Raw genomic sequence first — 20,596 nt, 5'->3', positions numbered from 1 at the left:
ATACTTGTGGTTGCTATGATACAGTCAGTTTGCATATGATGCCAATTTACAAGCAGCTGCAAATCTCAAAGATTATGTTGAATTTTAATACCTAGGAGAACAGCTTTCTTTCTTTCCCCACACTGCCATGTGTGGGGAGAGATATTCTGGGAAACTAGGAAGTAATCACAGCAATTTATCATAAGATGTTTATCACAATACTGTACCTGTACCAGTTCTGCTGAAAAGCAAGGCTGTCAACAGATAGAATTAAGTGTATTTTCTTGTCCTGGGCTGTTAAATCCCTCAATCAAGTTTTTGTTACAGTCATCTAGGCTAAGGGTATCACTGGACATCTTGGAGTAGGTAGCTTGGCCTGTGAAATCCAAGAGGTCTTCGAGAGCCTTGGCATTACTTGTCCCATTTTGGTCCAAAGAAACACCTGGCATGAGTTCATTCATGGGTGAATATTCAGGGATAGAGATAAGTTCTTCTTTTGAAACCGGGCTATGCAAAAGATAAAGGAAGAAAGACACAGAATAAGAGGTCTATAACTTTTCATTAAGCAAAAATCAAGTTAAACCTCTGACTGTTCAGAAACTACCATGCATCTTAGGACAGCTGCAGCAAGATTTTACCTAGAGAATGTCCTAATTAAAAAAAAAAAAATATTGACCTGTTCAGGACAGAAGGTCAAGCCTAACCTATTCCTTAATGATGAAGGTTTGTGGTAGCTGTGTGACATGAGCACTCATCTCCTAAACCCACGTCTGACAGTTTACTGAGTTTACTGATCATTATTTCAGTCCCTCCACCATTCCTTTACCTAAATGTTTGTTGCATCTTTCACATTACTGTCCTGATCCTGCAAACACTTAAAGCACATATATTTCAAAACTTAAATAAAAAGTTATTTCTTAAAACCTAATTATATACTTCAGACATAGAAATCCCATAATTAAACTTAAGAAATGCTGCAACCAGCTGCTTTACTGAGACTAGCAAGGCTACTGAGACTAGTGCATTTTAACTTGGAGAAGAGAAGGCAGAGGAAGGCTTTCACAGACATTTCTTCAACTATGATGTGGTGGTGGATGAGTTAAGAGCAAAACTATCATGCATGAAATCCTACAACACAAAATGTCAGGGGTGTCCAATGCCACCAGTAAGAAACTGGGTTTAAAAGGGATCAAAGAACATAATCTACCAGTGAGACTGTACTGTACAGACTGCTTCCAGGTGAGGTCCTAGACACAAAGAGCTGCTAAAAAAAAAGAGTTGGATAAACTCATGGGCAACGTGTCAACCAGTGGCCACTTAAAAGGCCAAGGCAGACTTGTGCCCTCAATATCCCTAAGGCTACACTTCAGTGATCTTGGATTGCAGGAAGTGCTAGGCTCATGTACTCTCCCTCACTAGTTTTCTTATTGATACTCTCTGAAACCAAATATTGGGCTGCACAGTCTTCTGGCTGGTCCCAGCAGGGCATTTCCTATATATTAATGCATATTTGCTGGAAATACAATTGCTGGAAATACAATTTGCTGGAGACAGTATAGGAGGTTCAACTGGCTTACTGATTAATGAAGAACAGCACTAAAATTCCATGTTTAAAATTCAGATCTAGCTTTGAATTAGCAGCCTTAAATTAACTGCCTATATGTATGTGTGTGTAAATAAAAAATTAAATTAAAAATCCTTCAAATTAAAAATCCTTAATTTTTGCATGTCCTTCCATCAAAATGTGAGAGTATTTAAAACCATAAAGTTATTTATTGATTTTCATAAATTTCTACTTGTTAAGTATTTCAAATTCTAAATCCATTATTTTCTTTATTCTGTTTGTATGGAGGCAGAAATGCTAATGAATCACAGCTAGGCAGCCAAATTAAAAAATAGTGACATCAGAACAGTATCTACAGTAGCTGCTTTCACAAAACTGTCTGAAAGGTTTGGGCAAACTTGCATGGAATCCATAAGTAAGGACTGTGGAAGGATTTCAGAGTTCCCTGTCCCAAATATGTGAGAGTGAGATGAGGTTTTGTGGCTCCTGTGCCAAACACCCAGGAGAATCCTGGCAGGAGCAGAACACAGCCAGTGCACACCCAGCTGGCACCATGGGGGGATGTGAGAAGGAAGGCAGTAAAGTGTTAACAAACAAAACCCAAAATCCTGTGTCTCACATGAATCCCACAACCCTGTAGGTAGATCCAGTGTGTACCTCACATCCATGGACTGAACCTCATCAGTTGAATCTTCCATGCTGTTAGATTTCCCATCAACAGCTTCCAGCTGAATAAGTCCTGAAACTGACTTCAGTCCATTAGCAACTACATCTTGGGAAGGGATTACAGACGCAGCACTTTCTAAGCTTTTATTTTTCAGGCAGGTTGCCAATCCATTGATCTCTGTAAAAAAAAGTTAGAATTATGACAGTAGAAACTTTGTTATTTAAATAGTTTTAAGTTACAGACTGAGTAGAAAGGAAGACTGACAATGCAGTAGACTCAGCTTAATCCATGACTCATCATACTGTACTGTCATTCCTTTATTCCACTCCAAAACTGCTCTTTATGCTACATATTTTAAATTTGAGGAAACAGGAAGAGAATGTTCTGTCTTTTATGTCATGCAGTAAAAACCTTAGCCTGGAGAAGTAAACAAAATATAGATAATGTCAGACATATTTTATTTAATAATCCTTTAAATGCATATGGGGTTTTTTTATGAAGTGAAATTAAATGTAAGATTTAGAGTCATACTATAAAAAGCTGGGTTGTGTGGAAAAATTTTCTACCTACAAAATTTGAAGGTAGGTTGCAGCAATAAAACCAAAAACCAACACTGGCAGACTAGAACTTTTCATTTACAAAAAATGCTACATCAGGTACTAAAATGGAGGAGAAACTTTATTCTGGTTTTGCTTAAGTGGCAAAGCAAAGCTGTCTCCAGTTTCTAACATTTGTCACTGATGCAAATGCAGCTGTTCTTTTTGAGATGAAAGCAAAGAACTTATGATAATACACAGTGCTCTGCCTCAGATCCAAAAAAAAAAATCTGAAGAGATTTAACTGGGAAAATAGGTCAGAAAAACATGGCAATTTTTACCTGGCTGGTTGAGAACAAGGGCCTTTGGTTGCTTTTCCACATTCAAAGTTGATGGGATCTCCAGTTTTGGCTCTTCCTTCTGAAATGAAGTAATGACTCAGCTGTATTAGAGGGAGGACTGTAACCTTTATGGAACCAATTGGACTCAAAACTTGTGAGATTGCTCAGGGCCACAGGGTGACTAAGACCAGCAACAGCAAGACAGGACTTTTTCCCCCTTTTTAGTTAGGCATAGCATTTTTTCGAAATGAAAAAAGAAAACATTCTCTGAAAGGAACTGAACAGTTTCCTAATTAGATTATGTGGTAATCACATATCCTCTGAACAGAGAGAGACACAGCTCTCCCAGGATTTTCCTGGGAAGCTGTGAGAAAGCTCAGAGAAAGAATGAAAACAATTATCTCAATCTCTGCACCTGGCAGGCAATCTCTGTTTGTCAAAGATGTTTACAAGAAGGAGTTGTCCCTTCTTGACCAACAGGTGAGAGAAGATTCCAATCAGGTCTTAGGTCCACCACTGTTTCTATAAGAACTGTGAATTTCTAATAATAAAGTGCTTTTAGATGCCCTCTGATGATGGAGTCTCTGTATCACCTTTGTCTGTCCCTGATACCACTTTGGTGATAGATTAGAAATGAAAACCCGACAGTCACTCCTTAGCTGGACACAAGTGCCTTCTCTTCACTCCCACATTCCTGACAGGGGTAACAGAGAGCTCAGTAACTAAATCACTGCCTAGTACAAAGCAGGAAGACACATCAACAGCAGCAAACATTACAGCTCCAACATGCAGGAATGAGCTTCTGCCCCTTGCTAGGTAGTGAGGGGGACAATTATCCTACCTGCAAAGGCTGCATAAAAGCTGTGTCTCTGTAGCAGTGGCTGTGACACAGCAACAGTCATTCTCAGTTTGAAATGCATCTAAAATTTGGGTCTGGAGTGTACACTTAGTACACTAAGTGTACTAGACTAGATTTACTAACACTATCCTAGAATTTCATTTCCACATATGATAATAAACCAAAAAACATTTACTACTACTACACATATGATAATAAAACAAAAGACATTTACTACTATCTAGTGTACTAGACTACATTTACTAACATGGAACTACCCTAGAATTTGATTTCCACATATGATAATAAAACAAAAAAAATGTGCAACCACATACTGTTTCATACCTTTATTTCTGGGGTTTCACTTTTCCTTGTTCTCTTCATAATTTCATCTATTCTCTATAAATCAAAATAAATTTCAGGATGAGACGGCAGACAGAATATGTAACACAATACAAACAGGAAAAAAAGACAAAGAACCTTTTCTTTACTGTCAGGACATCCTCTCTGCCTGTCTTGGAAAAGGGAGAACAAATAAGAAAAATACAGAAAATTAAAGGGAGAAAACATCTTGCAGCTGGCTTTAACCTATCAGATCTAATCTATCAGATCAAACATGAGTTTCTCAGCAGGTGCACTTTAGAAACAAGTATTTTAATACCAGGTGTTTGCAGCTATGAGTTATGCTCAGTTCTGGAACAAGATATTGGTTTAAAACCAACAGTGGTGATTTTAATCTAGTTGCTTTTCCAATTGTTTCCAAACAGTGACTTTAAAAATAGTTAGCCTTTTTGGAATAGAAGAGCAAAATATCTGAAGCTATTCTTGCTAGAAATGTGTAAGGCATTATCCTGAAATACTTTTGTTTTCCTTCTTTCTTCACTAAAAAGGAAATTTTATTTGAGATGTAAAACACTTTGGTTTCATATTCTAATCTGCAACTGCAATATGCCTCCAGTTCAGTGGTGAACAGTTTAAAACATATTGGAATAACATGTATGGAGAGATGACTGTTTGTAACCAGACAGGGGTTCTGCAGTTGTTCTCTTTCTGCCACACAGCTGTAAACAAAGCTAATTTATGCAGCTTCAGCCATTTCCCTGTGCAGCAGTGGCCAGACAATCCTGTTCCTCTGCATAATGCAACCACAGACAGCCAGGTGGGGGAAAAGCTGTTTGTTAATCACAAACTTTCTCAATTAATGACACAGAGCTTTTGCTAAGCAAGTTTTAAACAAAGTCACTCATGTTTCTCAGTAGTTAGTGATGTCCTGGGTTGGACAGCAATTGAAATTTGCCTTGGCATGCCATTCCTTGTTTGTGTCAGGCATTTAACTTTCAGGTGGAGGCGGGCTCTGTGTTTGCTCAGTGCCTAGGAGAAAGTCATTTGCCTCAGGCAATTCACTTTGTTACAAATGTTGATGTCCATGTTCCCCTAACAGGCAAATAACAAATACTAAATTTGGCATAACCATTCACCTTTAATCTCTCCAGATTATTGTTATTAGATACTACCGGGTGCTTCCTGAGTTATGTATTTAAACAAGAAATGAAATAATTATCCTGAGATGCAAATACTCACTTTCTTCCGCTCCAGCCTTTCTTGCTCAATTTGCTGCATGATTTGCTCCCTTTCAAGACGAAGCTGTTCAGCTGCCTCACGGGCTTTGATTTCTGCTTCTTCCCTCTAATTAAAATGTGTCAAATATGTTAGGGCCATTATTTATTTCAGGCAGACTACCAAATATTAATAAGTATTTTTTTTACATGTATAAAAATTTCACATTTCTGTTTGAGATGATACCTGTTTCTCAAGTTTGGCTTGGAGCTCTTTTTCTTGCTTTTCCTTTAGCATTTGTTCTTCCTCAGCTCTTCTCCTGGCTTCCTCTTCTGCCTTTTTTCTAGCTGCCTCTTCTTCACGTTTTCTTTCCTCCTCCTTCTTACGAGCTTCTTCTTCCAGACGAAGTCTTTCTTCTTCTGCCTTTCTTTTCTGCTCTTCTCTTTCAAGCCTGCAGAAAATGTAACAGAAGGTTTAAAAGGCTTCATCTTGTTTAGCATGAATCCTATTGAATGTACATCAGTAACTGGTAACACATGCAACAGCACATATTTTCATGAAAGATGCCAGGATACAAGTGAAGTGAAGACATTGAGCACATACTCAGAATTCAGGTTGCTATCAAGGTTTTACTCCAATCTTACTTTAAATGCCTAAAATATTTCAAAGTTGTTATAATTTCCATTGAAAAAAATATGTGTGATCAAAGAAAACATTCCTGTTCTAATTTCAATTAGAGTGTCAATAATAAGTTTCAAGAACAAAGACAACCTTTCTTCTCCTATATTTGATACCCAGAATGTTGGTATCTATAAACAAGCAAGTTCTTTTATCTTTTGCTTCTTCTGAAGATTAACAGATGGGATGACTAGCAGCAAATTCCACAAAACACAGTGGAATACTGGAAGGAGTGGGTCTAAATCCCACCTGTGCTGTTCTCTGGCCCACTGAGGGACATCATGCTCCTTAAGAATTGTTTTGTAAGTGATCATTCTTATCATTCTATCAGGGCCAAAACGGCAGAAGCTGGTCATTCCACTCCCACCCTGAATCAAGGGTTTAAAGAAACTGAAAGAGTTAAAAGTTTAACTAAATTTAGTTAGGGGGGATAGAAACAATTAAGAGTATAGCACAAAGAGTAGAAATAATACGGGAGAGTTAATTATTAGCAGATAAAGTAGTTAAGGCTAGAGTGATAGACCTGCCTGTCTTTACTATGTTTAAAGAAGAAGGATGGGATGCAGATTTGATTGTGAAAAAGAAGAGGACCATAGCCTGCACCTGGGCCCCAAAACCTGAGCTATAGCCAAGAGGTTTTGGGTTTATAGCCAAAACTTGCCAACAAGGCAAAAGTAAAAGGTCACTTTGACCTCAGAAGACCACGACCCATTTCAGAACCCACCGACCCAATTGAGGTGAAAGACTGCACAAGCATGAAGGAACCTTAGATTCAGTTATAAATACATTTTAATACCAAGGGGGGTAGGTTAGGTAATTAATATGTATTAGGCATTTGGGAAATTATATGAATATGTAAGACTTTTTAGATAAATAGAGAGCTGGAGTCTGTGATTCTTTGGGAATCTCCCACATCTCTGGGAGATGACTCCCCATGTGTCTGGCACTGTCAATAAACATACCCATTTCTAACCTTAACTAGCTGGAGAGCTCTATTCCACGTTTCAACTCTGCCCACTGTGTCTGTAGTAAGAAAACCCAAAGCTGTGTTTTCTAGACAAGCAGAATTAGTGATTTACTATTAGAGGGTTGAAGGAAGTGCATGGTTTGCTGACACTTGCAACCAGCATCCCACGTGGAGAACCACCAAAAAGCCTGTTCCCAGAACTGCACTGCTCAGACAGCAACCTTCATCCTGCCCACACTCAGCCCTCAATGCCTGCAGCAGAGTTGGGCAGGAAGAGGAGCTTCAGGTTAATTATGAATGATTCAAGCTGTGCCATTTAAAGCATATCCTGCTGCTGCAAGACCATTTCAGCTATGTGATCTAGCTCATTTAAAGTCACCTAAAATATTTTTTACAATGTAAAATACTTCAGGTATCACCATACTGCAGTGTGCAGTACACTTCAGCATGGACATGCCTGAAGTATTTGAAAAAGTAATAATTTATTCAGGGTTCTTGAAGAGGCCAAATTATTAGTTTTTAACTTCACTCATCTCGGTGACTGCAAAAGACACTAATGAAATGAGTCTGAAATTAAAGAAATTAACAGATAATATAAACTCCTGCTTGATTCCAAAACTACCACAGTTTCAAGCATCTTCAGTGATACAGGTTAAATTATTAGGTTATAACTTTCACAAAGCAACAGAGAGACCTTTCTCGTTCTTCTCTTTCCTGTTTCTCCCTTTCCTCTTGTTCTTTCTGCAGGCGGGCCTGTCGTCTTTTCTCAGCTAGAATTTTTGCAGCTTCTTCTGCATCACTTGTTCCTGCTGTGATCTTCCCTAGGAGAAGACAACCAAGGATGGAAGTCAGGCAGGAACCAAAGAGAGTGCCCAGCAATTCCAGGTTCATACAGAGGCTGAAATGGGCCTGGTGAAATGGTGGTGAGACACATTTTTAAAAAAGCATATTTTATAATTTCCAGCAGAAAGAAAATGGAATAGATAAGGGCATCCCTGGATGCCAGCACTTTCACATCTTCATTAACAATTGGTACATTTGCTTTTTGGTACATTAGTGAAAACTGTGTATTCACAGGTTCCAGTATGTATCTTTACACATTCTCATAAGCCTGTGACTGAGCAGCCTCATGAAAAGAACAGCTCATCATCACTTAAAACTCTCAGGGACCCATCAAACCTTGCACTGACATCAAGGCTCACCTTCAGTGTTCTCAGCCTTTCCAGCAGAAGGCACATGCTTCTCAGGAGCCACGTCATCAGTGCGTGCTCCTGGGGACTTCAGGTGACTGACATTCTCTTTCTCCTTGTCTGCTTTCTTTTTAGGTGTTTCCTGGCTGCTGTTGGAAGTGGCACGATGCTTCACAGGAGAAGCTGGATATTGTTTGGTGTTTTTAGGAGACTGAGGATAAGTCTTTGCAACTGTCCTAAGAGGGAAAATAAAAATCAAACAAGGCCAGATGTTACACAGCTTGGAATCAAACTCCATCTTCACATTTCTCATTCTTTCTTGTCTCTGGCTGCAGAGGAGTATCAGCTGTTTTGCACAATACTGAAAAGAACCACCTGGATGCAATCAGAACTTAAAATGCATGAAACTGACACAGAACTGCACATGATTACAGAAAATTCTCATTAAAATAAACCAGTAACACTGTCTAAGGTCTAGGTGAGAGATAGGAACTTGTGGACTGCCTAAACCAGTGGTTTTAGTAATGATCATTTCAAAAGAATTCTGTCAACTTCACTGTTTGTACAGTCCTTCTCAACATGTAAACCAAAGCTATGTCTGCTCTCTGTCTGTACAAATCATGAGCTACATTGTGCTGCTTTCATCTGAACACCACCTTGCCAACCATGGTCTTTTTCTAATTGTATTTGATTTTCAGAAAAAACACCAAATACCAGTATATACAAAGGTATGGCTGGGTACTACTAAAAGAGACAGAACTGATCAAACCATTATATTGTCAGCAACATTGTATGAGTTAGTGCTTTTTTCAGCACCAACACAACAGACTCCAGACTCCAAACTCAGCCCCTGCAGCTTTTCAGAAGCTGCACTTGTGGTGATGGTGATGCACCAATACACCCCATTGCAGCAATGCACCCCACTGCTTATCTGGCTGTTGCACACTTCAGGGGAAGTGATAACACTGAAGTCAGTTCTGGGAAAGTGGAAGGGTAAAGATACCTGATATTCACTGAAAATAGGAGCACAGAGAGAGAACATATTATCAGGAAACACAAAACTACACATGAAAGCCATTCATTATTTATGTAACACCAGTAACTAGCACTTGTAACATTAAGAAAGGCTGGGATGTGTGACTAAGTAGTATAAGAATAAAGAGATTACAATCTTAAAATAACAATTTGTGTGAGTCTCATTAGAATAAATTATCTGACATTAAAGTGAACATTACACATGTATTTCTAACCTTCTTCCTGGATATGCAATTATGATATAAATGTATTATCCCTTATCACTTTTTCATCTACACTATATAGAGTTTCATATACCATAATATGCTTACTGGACTATACACTCATTCTGGCAGACCACAAGCATGAAAAACATGAACAGCAGCTGAAAATCATTGGACTGGAGTGGCAAGTTTTGTACAGATCTAGCTATAGTATTGTGTGGTCAGAGAGTATTATAACTAGAACAGCATTTGCATTACAATAGCAGAGCAGACAATAAAAACAAGACATCTTTCAACTCCTTCCCAAACTCATGAATTTTGTAGAAAAAAGGGTTCTTTTCTACCATATTAGACTGCTGTTGAAAGAGGTTGAGACATTAGACTACAAGGAGCTCACTCAGAGGTGCCTGGTTTGTGGGGAGGAAAACACTGCAGAGTATTGCACCATCCCTACTTTCTTACTCCCACTGAAGAGCCACCAGAGTCCAAAAGCCTTCAGGCTGCAGGAACAGTAGCACTCAACTAAATTTGAAGTTCAACTCAGGCTCCCCCCCTGCCTGCAGGCCCAGGAGCTCCCTGTCAGCTCAGTCCTTGGCTGAGCTCAGCTGAAGGTAAGCCTGTTCTTCTTGGCTTTCCAACCTGCTGATCCTGACATGATGTCCTGGCTTGTCCTTGGACTTGCCTCAGTCAGGCCTTTGTTGGCTCTCACTGGGCTCTTGGTTGACCCTGGTCACTTCTTTTGCCTGCCATGGGACGGGGAGCTATGGGCAAGGTCCCTGTCCTTGTCTGTCCTGCTGCCACCCATGACTCCTGCTGTTCCATGACAGAAACAGGTTTGGAAGATGTAAACTGGCAAGCCTGATTCCAATTCTTGAAAAAAACAGCAATGGGAGAAGCCAATGAGTTTGGTTGTGTTGACCCAATCTGGTTTTAGCATTGTCTTTAGATTCCTCTTTAGGTTATAGATGCATTTCCAGGTCCTTCTGACAGTAAAGGCAGATTTCAAGGCCCCACCTACAAGTGTGTCTGTCACATGTGCCTCATAACTGCAGTCATTTCTAACTGCATTTCATAAAAATATAATTGGTAAATAGAAAATATTTTCCTCATGTTTTTCTGCAGCACAGAGGCTGCTTCTTGTTAATTAGACAATTCTTCAAAGCAGAGTCCCTCATTGCTGTCTTTGGTTCACATTTCCAACTTTACCACACATTCCTTGCAATGCTTTTGATTTAACTGTTGTGACAGAAGGAGCAAAACAGGCTAATAACTGAGGCTGAGTCATTCTCAGTATTAGCAGAGAAGTAATTGTTCTCTAATAAAGACATGACAATCAAAGAGGTCGGTAGGAAGGAGTCTAGTCATGAGAGCCACATATCTTGCACTGCATAGGCATTAGAGCAGACTGGTTGTACAACTCAGCTGGGGGATTAGAAACATGTGCTGAATCTATTATTTAGCTACTGCATTTTTGAACTTTTAGACCTACAGTATTTTTTTAATAAAAGTGCTACAGGCTCTTAGACCAGAACAACAAGAAAATAGTAGAGTTTCATATAAAGTAGCTAAAAGTGAGAAAAACAGAAGACTGATGACTGCAAGGATGAGAATAATGCAGTGTGTGAAGTGCAAAGCTGAGAAAGTCCATCAGGAATAAGAATCTTTTATCAGAATTTTTTTATATCACTTACTGGATGCCAGCAGAAAGTATTAAATTAACATTGTTTTCCTCCTTGTATTTAAAACATACTTGCAACTTAGCATCTTTAACATTCCTTGACACAAGCAGAATTGTTATTGGAAAAAACACTCCTTCTAAATAGCATTTGAGTTATGCTGCTTTACACCAAAAAGAGCCAAACTTGATTTGAAAAGGTAGAAAAATAGAATTATTAAGAAAAAAATTTATAATCACTTGTATAGGAGCATGTTTAGGTTTAAACCATGGTAAGAAAGTGGGAAACACAGAATTATGCCTGATAAGGATTAGAGAATTAAGATAAGAAATCACTGAAGTCCAAGAAGTGGCAGCATGTCAGTTGTCAGACATCTCACTCTTTCTCAGTAACTAGATTTTACAGGGGAATACAGAAGCACCTTCCTCTCTCCAAGAAGACATTCATTTTCTCACCTAACTGCCCTGAGGGCAGCAGCATGAAAGAAGCTGCCCCCTACATGCTCTGCTAGAACATCTATCAGGTGTGAGGATCCACTGATTGTTAATTACCATGGCTCCTATTTAATTACAAAAGAGATAGTCCATTCTGCAGAACAAAGTCTCAGGAAGAGTATATGAGGAGTTCTGAGCTTACTTTTCCTAAGCACAGAAAATAAAGCACATGTAGCACACAAATCAGAGGTCACACCCAGCTCTGGCCATAAAGAGCAGGGCAGAGAACAGCAAGCTCTCCTGAAAAATCAGCTCTGTGGCAGGTCACTGGTAACAGCTGTCCATGGGGCTGACTGTAAATCAGAAATCTTCAACAATGCCAGAGCTGCATTATTTTCCTCCTTTCTCCCCATTAATTCAACAAAAACTCTGCTGAAACCACACCACAGACCTGCATGTTCTCAAGCCTGCTTTCTGACATTGCTCTGATCACAGCTATTTCTGGGCTCTGACATTTTTGCTCTATCTGTGACATTTTCTCAAAAGCAGTTTTCTTTCACTCTTAGTTTTGATCTTTTGTAACCAAAGACAGATTAATTTCTCTTTTACGTTTCTTAAAAGAGAAAAAACTCAGCATAGGTCTGTAGAATAGTTTTTTGAATAGCTGCATTATTACAGATGTTTCAAAATGGTGAACTGGCCTGTTATCTAGCTAACTGCTGAAAAATCCCTCCAAATACTCCTGAACAAACATTCTACCCATTGTTTTTATCTTTCCAAGTCAACACAAAAACTAAGAGTAGCAAATGTAGCACATGCAAAATAAAATCTAAAATGGGTCACTGCAGGACATAGAAGCTACTTCTGTGGGGAATTCACCACATGCAGACACTTTTCCAATAACTCATTTTTAAACATTTTACAAGTCTGAGTGCACTTTTTTATACTATACTATGTGCACATTCCATCACTATTCTGCAATTTGAGCATGCACATTTGTGACATCAAAAGTGTTTCCCCCAGACTACAGGGAGCTGTCACCCAACAAAACCACCAGGTAAGGGGTCCAGTTAGAAACCACGAGCAAAGGAAATGATCTGGAAAGGAAACATGAACCACCACCCATCAGCAGCACCATCCATCAGTCACCTTTCTCTTCCCCCTTTCTCCTTCCCTCATGAGGTTATGCTTTGGCAAAAAAACGTGACACAGGCTTGTCAGAGCTTTGGATTTCATTCACTGGCTTACACTATGGCTCATCTGAAGACATTTAAAATTAAATCCTACTTCCTTGATTCAGTCAGGTGCCATTGGTTTATTTAGGGACTATTTACCCAAAGACATGTGAAGGACACAGGCTTTATTGCCTCCCTGATCTATAAGAAAGCACACTTACCTATTCTCTGAGGGATACTGCAGGAATAAACTGATTAATGTACAGATCTTTGAAGATAAAGCATAAAACAAAAAATGACCCAAACCCCTCATCCTGTTGTTATTGATCCTGTGAGAGATCTGAAGAAAATGAGCACTTTACACCATCAGTATCCAATAGCAATTGAAAAAAATTAAAGACAATTTCTCAATTGTTCAAACACCTAATCCATTAACTTTCATCTTATCCACATTAAGATTCAAAATAATAGTTTTGGATTTCTTTCTGTGACATTTCTTGACATATTCACTTTTCCAAATAACATAATGTTTTGAATTCCTTCCCCACTTTTAATTGTTGCTCAGCATATTTTGATTTTTTTTTCCCTTTTCTCCTTTTTATATTTGTATCTGTTCACTTGTCTCAGATGTTATGTTTATAGGCTGACCTATTTTGCTTTCTCAGTAAAATTTGCTCATCCAAAACATTAGTATTTTATTTATGTAATTACTGCAACTCTCTTCTGCCCTTAATCATGGGGCCTCTTTAGGCTGAGGTTTTATTGTCTTGTTTGATCCTGTTTCAGTTACTTTACCATGATTAAAAGAGCTTTTTATTTAATAAATAATGAAAAAACATATTTAGAAGACAAGTTACTGCCACTCAGAAACCAAGATGACAACTGTGAAAAACTGGTAACTAGAACAATACCAAGGAAAAAATATGTGACGTGGCATTCAAGTTAAGAGAAGAAATGTACACAGCTAATTGCCATGTAAATCATTGGCCATACTTGATTCTTTCCTCAACAGCTTTAAAGGTTAAGGTGCTATGCAGGATCACTAACTACTAATGCTGCACAATATGTGTTCTTATTTCTTCCAGAGTATTTTTTCAGTCATATAGTGTGCTAGAAGGAGAAAGATTAAACATGTAAAAGATTGTTAGGTTTGCAAGGAGAATGAGTATTTGTATACATATTTAGTCAGACTAAAATTATACTTGAATATCAGATAATGATCTTGTTGGTCAGTGGATTTAAATACAGGCAGTAAGGCTTTTGGAACCTTCCTTTAGATTGTATAATCTTATCTCCTCAATGAAAATTAACAGTGGAAATTCAATTGTATGAAAAAACACATATTTTATCACTAATATAATCTATATATAATAATACAATATGGTCATTAGCACACTTCTAATTTTAGAATGATGAGGGGAAGTTTTGAAAGTGCTGAAGCAGAACTCTCTGCAATCAGTAATAAACATGGATTTAAACTCTATTTACTGTATCTCTCATAAGGTCAAGAAGGGTGTCCTAATTGGGCCACGTTAAGATTAAATGCTCAGTAATACATTCCTAGACATGGTCAGAATCAGATTCCCTTGAGAAAGAGAAGGAGGGGGGGGGAAATAAAAAGAGATCACACTACTGTGGCTCACAGTCACAGAGAAACCCACCAGTAGGCTTCTTAATTCCTCCATGCAGCATCTGTTTCTTCTTCTAAAAACAGTACTCCTTATAGGCATGAAAATATTTTCCTGTACAAAGGCTATTATAATTTGCACCTCTGGGAAAAAAATTCTTCATAATTTCCTAATCTTTTATCAAAATTAGTGCTTCAAATTAAGACTGGGCATACATTTTCCATAAAGCATTAAAGAGCTGTGTCCAAATAACTTTTTCTTTTAACCACTGGACATTCTCTGATGATCTGCACTAACCTTTGCCTGCCCAGCAAGCAGCACTTGACTCCAAGCGAATTCATTTCCTGCCAATCATTTTGTTTAACTAAATGTGTCTCTTGGTGGGTCTATTTTTTTTTCTCTTATACTTTACTGTTATACTGAACAAACTGAAAAATGCATTCTGAGCAGGGAGTATTGGTACTTGCAGACTAATATACAGCCTTACAGCTCAAACTTTTTTTTTTTCTTTACATTGCAGAGTGCCACTAGACAATGATCTGCTCAAAACTGTGATAAGAAAGCTGTCATTACCATTGTATTTCATTAAATTTTCCTAAAATGGATGTAGTTCATACCACAGAATCTGATGACATTACATAAATAATATTGGAAGTTTGAGAATTTGTAGCTTTATAAGAAAAACCAAGAAATGCAGTGTCCCAGTTACATGCAAGGGGATGTCTAAACCAGAAAGAATGCTGAGAGTCAGATGGTTTCCTTATGTTGTCTAACATCAGATTCACACACAAAATCATCCCCCACTAAAGGGCTGTGCCCTCAGAGCTGAAAGAGAAAAGGAACACCAGCTGGTTTTTCAGGCAGAAGAAATTTGTCAGAAAGGGGATCATCAAGTCTGGTTCAAAATATGGCCAGCTTCATATTAAAAAAAAATAAAAAAGAATTTTCAAGACAGAAGTGGCACTCATAAACAAGGTCTAAGGGAAAAAGTCCAAACCAATCAACCAGCCAAATAAATTAGGCAAGTACTGTAGACCAGGACTACTTTAGCATACTCCTACATTAGAGCCAGACTTAATATTCTGTTCTAAGAAATCCATTTGCTTAGATTTGAGTTTCAAGCTGTGGTACACATAAAACAGTTTTCAGCAAAAGACAATCAAGAAAAGCAAGTCAGTTGTCAGTAAGCCCAGATATGCTATAGAACCACAGCTCTGCATTAAAAAAAAAAAGGAGCAAAAGGCACAACAAAACCAGAGGTCTGCAAATAAGCAAAGGTTAAAACCAATGGCTTAGATGACACACAGTTAAGTGTATTTATGGCACCAGATGGTCATGCCAACAATAGGAAATGCATATATTAAATGCTGGAATTTCTAGTTAGTATTCATGATGAGTGCATTTCATCACATTAGGAAGTTTCCTCAAAATCAAACAACAAAAAAAGCATATTTAAAAAAATGTGAAGTAAAGTTTCATATGAATAATGAAATGCACTGTAATCTCAAGACTGAGGAAAGGTAGAGAGAACTGTCTCTAGCGGGTACTACCACAATATTACAGATATCAGATTTGTCATCTACACCTCTCCTCTCACCCATCTGTATATGTGTGTACGTATTAATAAAATTAACTAGATTTTATACAACACTTCAAAGGAAGTTCCTCAAGAATCTGTGCCTTATTTACAGGTAATGAGAAATTCACAGGATATTTTTCCACTAAGAAAAGCATACTTAGGTGTTGCAGGTGATGCAGATCTTCTGGAGATAGCAGCAGGAGAATCAGACCTTCTCAGAGGAGATCCCATACCAGATGAGGAACCAGGTGTTGCAGATCGCTTCTCCTTCTTTATCTTCTCAGTCTAGAAACACAGTTCATTTTCATTTCCATAATTAGGATCAATAAATCAAAAATGCATTTGATTGTTTTATTTGCAAGCTGGCATATAAAGAGATTTGTGTGGCACACTTGTAAAAGCTTTTTAAACAGGCAGCTCACAAGTGAGGTGCTATTAATAGTTTTTTATTTTACATAGACATAGCACACACCCACCCCTGTCTTGCATGGGTAGAGCATGCAAATTTCAGATAAGTAATACACATCACAGCCTCTGCAAGAGCTCTTGGATGGGGTGGTGGCACTGGGTGGAATCTTCAAAATCATCCACATGCCTCTGCTTAGACATGATCAGCAGTGCAAACAGGCATCTCACAGAAATGTTGCTGCATGTAGCACTGAATCACACCTAAGAATGACATTACAGAAATCTTTATTGCCAGCTTTGGTTCTCTCACTTGCAGATGGCATGATTCCCCCTAACATTAAGTATTTCAAGATACAGGACCTTACATGAATATTATAGCCCTAACACAGATTTTTTTAAAGCATGCCTTCAGCTGTGTAGACTCCGTGAAGGTGAGTGACTTGTCTTTTCTTTTCTGGAAACAACAGTGGATCGATAAGGCATCTTTTAAGCAAATAGCATTAAAAATGTCCACAGAAAGAGTTAAAGCAATTGGTGTAAAACAGAGGCATTACCAATACACTTGGGGAGTTGCTGAAATATATGAAGCTTGCTCATTAACCAGCAAGCCTGGATAATCATACTCAGGAGGGAATTCTATTTGTCATCCCCATTCCCAGAAGTTATAAACAAGTCCAAAAACATACACTTCAGTGCCTCAGTTCTCTGAAAAGAGGGGTGCTGGTGTTCCAATACCAGCACTCAGCACTGATTCCCAGGAGGAAGAAGATATTGAAATGCACCTTAACAGGAGCACAAAGACAACAGGTGTTGGCACAGCTCACTTTTCTACTGCTGTTTCCTATAGCAGGGGAAGCACTTCATTTGTATTCATGTAAAGTGAAATATAACAAGCAGAAGCTGCATCAGTTTACCCAGCAGTGAAATCAAAACCATTACCAACTCACCTGAGTAACTTCAGCTGCAGGTGCCCCTTTCATGGCATTGGCAGTGGAGGGTGAAGTTGCCTTCTTCCTGTCGGTGCTTCGGGTGGGGGAAGGCTTGTAGGGAGATTTAAGAGGACTAGCTGGTGCTACACGAGGACAGATATGGAATACTAAAGAGTTTTATAGTACAATAGCAAGAGCAAAAAGGAGCACGGATAGAGGAAGTAAAGGAGGGGAGAAAACAGCATACTTTTATGTTATAATGTTCAAAGGTAGTTTTAAAGTGGTTTTTAGTGTTTTAAAATATCACATATAATGCATTCAACATGATCCCATGTTTATTAAAAATGTCTTGACTTTTAAATAAACATTTTATAGGAAAAAATTATCTCTAAAATATAATACTCTTTTCCTCATACACCTTTTGAATCACCAAATGACTAATACTGTGACTTTTTTCTTCTAAGAAGTCCAACCTTCTTTGCATATGATAAAAAGAGTAAGCAGATAATGCTAACTGGGTGACTTTTGAACCCATACTGCAAAACAGGAAAGGTGACAGAAGCATAGGGAGTTCTGTCTTTTTTAAACCCTAAACATGCAAAGGCTCCTAAATATGTTAATTACTTTTCAAATAAGATTTAATAAAAAAATAAAAAAGCCCCCAAACCTAAACTAAATGCTGCTGTAGGTATTTCAGTTATTGTTATTTGAGGGAGACATCAATTTGAGTGTGACACATGCATTACAGCTTATAAGGCAGCTTTTTTTATTTGCAATATGAACAGGATTTTTTAAAATGGGATATTTTACTCCTGATTTTGCTCATATTGCCTTCTAAGATGAAACTTTCACATGCATACAGAACAATCAACAGAGTATATGTTTTATCAATAAGACAAACACTAATTGCAATCAAGTGATAGAATGTTTTCAATTTTAGTCAACTAAAGTCAGGAGGGATATTGACTTAGAAAAAGCAGCAATTATGCACTAATGTAAAGAAAGTCACCTTCCCAATTTTTTTACTGGAGACAGCCCTAATAAAATTTTTATGAAGCCTTTTGGAATACTTTGAAGTTTAACTGGACCTTTGTACTCTTTGACCCACTTTCCAGCCAACTGGCATAAGGTCACTTTATATTAACAAAAACATTCAGAAACTTAAAAGCTGCCTAAGAGAAATATTTTTACTTCAACTGTTAAAAGAATTAATTATGCATCCAGTAACAATAGTGTGCCTGAATATCTTGACTTCGAGTGACATTAATAACGTGTTGCTGCAGAGTCTGAAATTGAGGCTCCTCATTTCTAAGCTTACAGAAAATTCAGTAGCAGAGCAATTTTGACCCCAGCATAATGACAGGAGACACAGCATGAGCTCCTGGAAAGGAAGATCCCTCTTCCTTATTCAGAAGCTATTTCTATGGTGAGAATTACATGACAAATGGGAGATGTCCTTCAACTATTTTGCTGGCAATTACTGACAAAATGTCAATGGCCTCTGAGATTGTTGTTTGCAACCTGTGCTACAGCCTGATTGACTTGTGGGGAAATGACAAGAGAATGCTTGTTCAAAAAGCTGTTCCCAAAATCAGCTGCCCTGTTTCAGCTCAATGAAAAAGCAGTTTTCAGAACAAATTGTACCCTTGTCAGACATGCCAGTGTATTACTTTAAAGATCCTGTGATGAAGAGAGATAAATCTGAGAGTTTACAAACAAAATGAGTGAGGAAGGACAAAAGTCATCCTTATTGATTTCTTGGAAATCAAATACAAAACAGAAAAAAATCAACCACAGGGGGCCTCAGCAATTCAGCTCAAAATCTTAAGCAGAATGTACTGATCTAATTTTGACTTGGGTTTTGCTCACTCTTGACAGTAGCTGGTCCCTGAGCAGTAATCAAATCAGGCACTTTCTCAAGTGCTATATGAAAACATTTCTGCTTCCAGTAGAGGCTGTTTTTAATGTAGAAACATGGGAAGCAATTTTAGAGGCATTCAGTATCAATGTCCCTATGCACTGAACAGATAAGAAATAAACAAGGGAAAGTAGGTTTACTTAGCAATTCATTTCTAAATAGCTTTATATGAAAAACACAGCTACAGAACTTCAGCCTAGTTTAACCAAGAATGTGTGAAAACACTCATCATAAAGATGATCTGTCTGTATCATCTAAATAGTTTAATCTTGGAAAAGTGTCTTTATCATCTAAATAGTTTAATCTTTTGCAGACAGGCATTTGGGTGCATGCTTTGGGGGGCTTTTTTTGTTTGTTTGTTCTATTAAAAGTAAAAAGGGCTGTTAAGCTTTTGTCTTGTTTCAGCCAGTGCTATAACCAGGTATGGCTTTATAAACAGAAACTACTCAAAGTCAGGCACTTGCCCAAGTATTAGCAGGACTGGAAACATTATTTTTATAGCTGTTTGCAAAATACTGGTTTTATTAGTCTACTCTTTGCACATAGGAATGGTAACTATCATCCCTTAAAGATCAATAATTTCTGTAACTGACACCTTCCTATCAATAGTCTGGTTTTCCGTATGTGCATTTACACCTATACATACATATAGGTGTCACATACACACAGTCACACAGTTAAAGGCAAAAAGACACTTAATAGATAGAAATTGGAACCCTGGTAAAAATAATTAAGTCTCAGTGGTGCACTGGGATTTTTGTTCTACATAGTATTCAGGTATGACAGGGCTGACGTTAATAAATCAATCAAAGCCTCCGAGAGTTGTCACATCCTTGTCTAAAAACCTGTTTCTTAAATGAATATATTATTTTTTTTGATAGTCTGCAGTATTAATGATTTTTTTCTAAAATAGGTATTCAGAATAGCACAGATAAGATAATGTGCTTTTCAAAGATTTTAAATAAAACTGCTATCTGAAACAACTGAGTTCATCATTGATTTTATAGTATCCTGTAAATTGCCAATTGTTTCATAGTACTCTGTTTCTTCCAGCAGCTACATAAATGCAGCTAAAACATACTTCAGTGGTTTCAAAGTGATGAAGTCACATTTTTACCTGGAGTATTGTACTGCTCAGAAAGCATTAATGTACTTCTGCTTCTGGCTAAAGATGACTGAGTGGGAGTCAGCAGTCGAGAAACAATAAAGTTTTCCATTGGACTAAGATGCATGCGGTGAGCTGAAGGATGGGAGCAAATAAAATAAAATTTAAAATGCAAAGAAATAAAACAAT

The 20,596-nt window shown here is 37.9% G+C and overlaps 1 protein-coding gene across 9 annotated transcripts in view; it reads right to left on the bottom strand.

Moving 5' to 3' along the window:
* Positions 1-20,596, bottom strand: part of MAP7D2 (MAP7 domain containing 2) — an 81,965-nt gene that overhangs the window by 1,976 nt on the left and 59,393 nt on the right. For 5 of the 9 annotated variants that reach the window (XM_063182633.1, XM_063182646.1, XM_063182669.1 and 2 more), the window contains 11 exons: positions 20,420-20,542; positions 17,403-17,551; positions 16,205-16,332; positions 8,330-8,553; positions 7,822-7,948; positions 5,729-5,933; positions 5,507-5,611; positions 4,271-4,324; positions 3,088-3,166; positions 2,201-2,387; positions 207-486 (listed from right to left, as the gene is read on the bottom strand). In XM_063182633.1, coding sequence (XP_063038703.1) covers positions 237-486; positions 2,201-2,387; positions 3,088-3,166; positions 4,271-4,324; positions 5,507-5,611; positions 5,729-5,933; positions 7,822-7,948; positions 8,330-8,553; positions 16,205-16,332; positions 17,403-17,551; positions 20,420-20,542 — 1,631 coding nt within the window. In that variant the 3' untranslated portion in view covers positions 207-236. The remainder of the gene's footprint in view (positions 1-206; positions 487-2,200; positions 2,388-3,087; positions 3,167-4,270; positions 4,325-5,506; positions 5,612-5,728; positions 5,934-7,821; positions 7,949-8,329; positions 8,554-16,204; positions 16,333-17,402; positions 17,552-20,419; positions 20,543-20,596) is intronic. The other 4 variants (XM_063182653.1, XM_063182658.1, XM_063182678.1 and 1 more) reach the window with 2 other exon arrangements.

Source organism: Melospiza melodia, chromosome 2, assembly GCF_035770615.1.
Source record: "Melospiza melodia melodia isolate bMelMel2 chromosome 2, bMelMel2.pri, whole genome shotgun sequence".
NCBI classification, from domain to species: Eukaryota; Metazoa; Chordata; class Aves; order Passeriformes; family Passerellidae; genus Melospiza; species Melospiza melodia.
Note: the sequence above shows the minus strand (reverse complement) of the source record. Positions and strands in the feature narration are given on the sequence as shown.